At 39.2% G+C, this 3,434-nt stretch overlaps 1 protein-coding gene across 1 annotated transcript; it reads left to right on the top strand.

The window, feature by feature from the left end:
* Positions 1-740: 740 nt before the first annotated feature.
* LOC126060674 (olfactory receptor 8G5-like) lies at positions 741-1,613 on the top strand. The gene has a single exon (XM_049856903.1). It carries the CDS (start codon positions 741-743, stop codon positions 1,611-1,613), a length of 873 nt encoding a protein of 290 aa, XP_049712860.1.
* The last annotated feature ends 1,821 nt before the right edge of the window (positions 1,614-3,434 follow it).

Here is a 3,434-nt window from a genome sequence, read left to right on the forward strand (position 1 = left end):
GTGACTTCTTTGCTTTTTAGCACTTTAAAGAGGTCTTTTGCTGCAGATTTGCCCAATGCAATGCATCTTTTGATTTCTTGACTGCTGCTTCCATGGGTGTTGATAGTGAATCCAAGTAAAATGAAATCCTTGACAACTTCAGTCTTTTATCTGTTTATCATGATGTTGCTTATTGGCTCATTTGTGAGGATTTTTTTTTCTTTATTTGAGGTATAATCCAAACTGAAGGCTGTTGTCTTTGATCTTAATTGGTGTTTCAAGTACTCTTCAATTCTTAGTCCATTTACTTAAGTGAAATTTGCCTTAATTTCATATAGTTACTAAGCTTTATTTACAAAAATATTAATGTGTTTCTCCAACAGCACACAATAACAACAACACTAACAATAGAGACAAAGGAGCCCTGGTGGCATTATGATTAAGTGCTTGGCTGCTAACCAAAAGGCTGGCAGTTTGAACCTACCCTGGAGTTTTGCAAGACAAAAGGCCTGATGATCTGCTTCTATAAGAATTAAAAAAAAACCCACAACCTCGATAATCTTATGGGGCAGTTCTACTGGATCGCATGGGGTTTTTATGAGTTGAAAATAGTCTCCAAGGCACCTAACCACAACAATAGACATAAAGGGGAACCCAAACCATGAATCATCTACATGGAGCACCTTAAATGGCAACTAACGATGAACTTCTTCTAACAGCTGCACCTTTCTTTCTTCTTTCCAGAAGCTGCCAAGAGGAAAATGACATCAGGAAATCACTCTACAGTGACTGAGTTCATCTTAGCTGGGCTAACAGAAAAGCCAGAACTCCAGCTGCCCTTCTTGTTCCTCCTTCTTGGAGTCTATGTGATCACAGTGGTGTGCAACATGGGCAAGATCACACTGATTGGGCTTACTTCTCACCTGCACACCCCCATGTACTATTTCCTCAGCAATTTGTCCTTCATTGATCTCTGCCTTTCCACTGTCATTACTCCCAAAATGCTGGTGAGCTTTGTGACAGAGAACACCATCTCCTACCTCAAATGCATTACTCAGCTCTACTTCTTCCTCATTTTTGCTATTGCAGAGTGTCACATGCTGGCTGCAATGGCATATGACCGTTATGTTGCCATCTGTAGACCCCTGCTTTATAATAGCATTACGTCCCCCCAGGTCTGTATTTATCTGATTTTTGGAGTGTATATTATAGGACTGGTTTGTGCATCAGCTCATACGGGCTGCATATTTAGGGTTCATTTCTGCAAATTTGATGTTATCAACCATTATTTTTGTGACCTGCTTTCCCTCTTAAACCTTTCATGCTCTAGTACCTACGTCAATGAATTACTGATTCTAATCTTTAGTACATTTAACATTCTTGCCCCTAGTCTGACCATCCTTGGGTCTTATGTCTTCATCATTGCTAGCATCCTCTGCATTCACTCCACTGAGGGTAGGTCCAAAGCCTTCAGCACATGCAGCTCACACATCTCAGCTGTTGCAATCTTCTACGCTTCTGTAGCATTCACGTATTTGCAGCCATCATCAGTCATCTCCATGGACGAAGAGAAAGTGTCTTCTGTGTTTTATACTATTGTTGTGCCTATGCTGAATCCCCGATCTATAGTCTGAGGAATAAGGATGTCAGTGCTGCCCTGAAGAAGATTCTAGAGAAGAGGACATTGTTGTGACAAGAAATAGGGTGAGGATGGTTTTATTAGATCTAAGTCTTTACCTATTACCTTGCACAAATTGATGTGTTTTGTATCAGTTCATGTGTCAACGTTTTTCCTCGTTCATTGGAATTTACTGACAACTTTCCTTATTTTCATGGCCTTTTTGATTCCATTTTTGCAGCTGGGGTTTTCTCCCATATGAATTATTGAGACACTCGTTAGAAGAAATACTAAGAATGACAAGGATACAGGGACCCACTACTGCCATTGCCTCCTCTCTTCTTCCACACAATTGATTAAAACTCAGTCCTCAACTGCATTGAAAATACCATCTACCACCACTGATTATCTGCCTCCTTTCTTCTGTTTAGTTAATAAACAACATAAATCATAGCAACATGTTTGCTGTAATCTCCAGTTTGTCACACATTTCTAGCACGAAACAATTTCCTGCCCTATGCCTCCATGTGCCTGCATTGTCTGGCTTATTTGCTCTAACTCTTAATTCAAAAGGAGTAAGTAGAATTTTAAAATCTGAGTTAGAGACCCATCCATGTGTTGTGATAGTTCTCAATCCAATATATCCTCTGTTTTGTCATTAATCATTCTAGTTTGTAATCTCCTGTTTATTGTCCAAAAATGCACTGGGCTGTAATCACCATGAAAGTAGCCATACCCACCTCTACATATGGTTCACTGCCACAACCCTGGTACCACCCAGTAAGCTCTTAATAATTGCTTTGATAAGTATTTCCCCTACAAAATATGTATAGGAAAACAAGTACCCACCGTTTTCACCCATTTACTCTTCCAAAGTGCTACCTATGTCTTTTATTTTAATTCAGATGATTTAAGTATAAGCTTGGAGAGTTCTACAAGAATCTGTAACTGGAGACAACCTGAGATGTTTCTATACAAGAGTTTAGAAATATTAGCTTTGAGCTTCTTCTGTGGCAAATCCCAGTATAGGTGTGATAAAAGGTTAACCTAGGCACAGCAAGTAATAGCCACAAAAGGCCAGCCTGTTTGTCAGAATCTGAAAAGCCTGAAAGAGTAGAAAACCACATCAAAGAAGTGGAACAGTGTGCTCTAACCCATTCAATGGACAATGGTCCTGCGTATCAAAAACTAAATAGCAGTTTATCCTAGGGATCAAGTAAAAGATCTATCCAATATCATATTTAGCACACATAACAAAAAACAACCATCATATGGCAGACCCAGGACTCCTGAGCCAATAGACCACATTGTTAGAAAAGAAAAACATGAAAATGCCACCCAGTCACGATCTTAGTTCTTTGTCTTACTTTAATCAGTCATATTCTGTAAGTAATTTACTCATAATGAATTAGCGCCTGTCAAAACTGTATAAAAAGCACTTAGAGATTATACTTTCTTGGATTTTGGTCCATTAATAGCTGGAGTGTTTGCAGTCAATTTCCCATTTTGTTTTGTTGCAGAAGACTTTGGCGAAAGTTCTTTCTCCACAACAGGTGTGATAATTTGTTAATACTTGCTCTCTTTGTTATTAAGTCCTGTCAACACCCAAGGAGAGTCCTAAGCAAGTATTTGTTCTTGATTTCAAATATGCCACATAAGAGACTCAAACAATGTAAACTACATTTGAAAATAACTTCACAGTTCCTGGATGGTGCAAACTGTTAACCACTCCACTACCAGTTGAAAAGTTGGTGGTTTGAACACACTCCTAGGTGCCTCGGAAGGCAGGCCTGGCAATCTGCTTCTAAAAGGTCATGGTCTTGAAAGCCCTATGGAA

The sequence above is a fragment of the Elephas maximus genome, chromosome 17 (assembly GCF_024166365.1).
Source record: "Elephas maximus indicus isolate mEleMax1 chromosome 17, mEleMax1 primary haplotype, whole genome shotgun sequence".
Classification (NCBI taxonomy): Eukaryota; Metazoa; Chordata; class Mammalia; order Proboscidea; family Elephantidae; genus Elephas; species Elephas maximus.

Coding starts and splice junctions, on each gene's coding strand:
- LOC126060674 (XM_049856903.1), top strand. CDS start 741: ATGACATCAGGAAATCACTCTACAGTGACTGAGTTCATCTTAGCTGGG.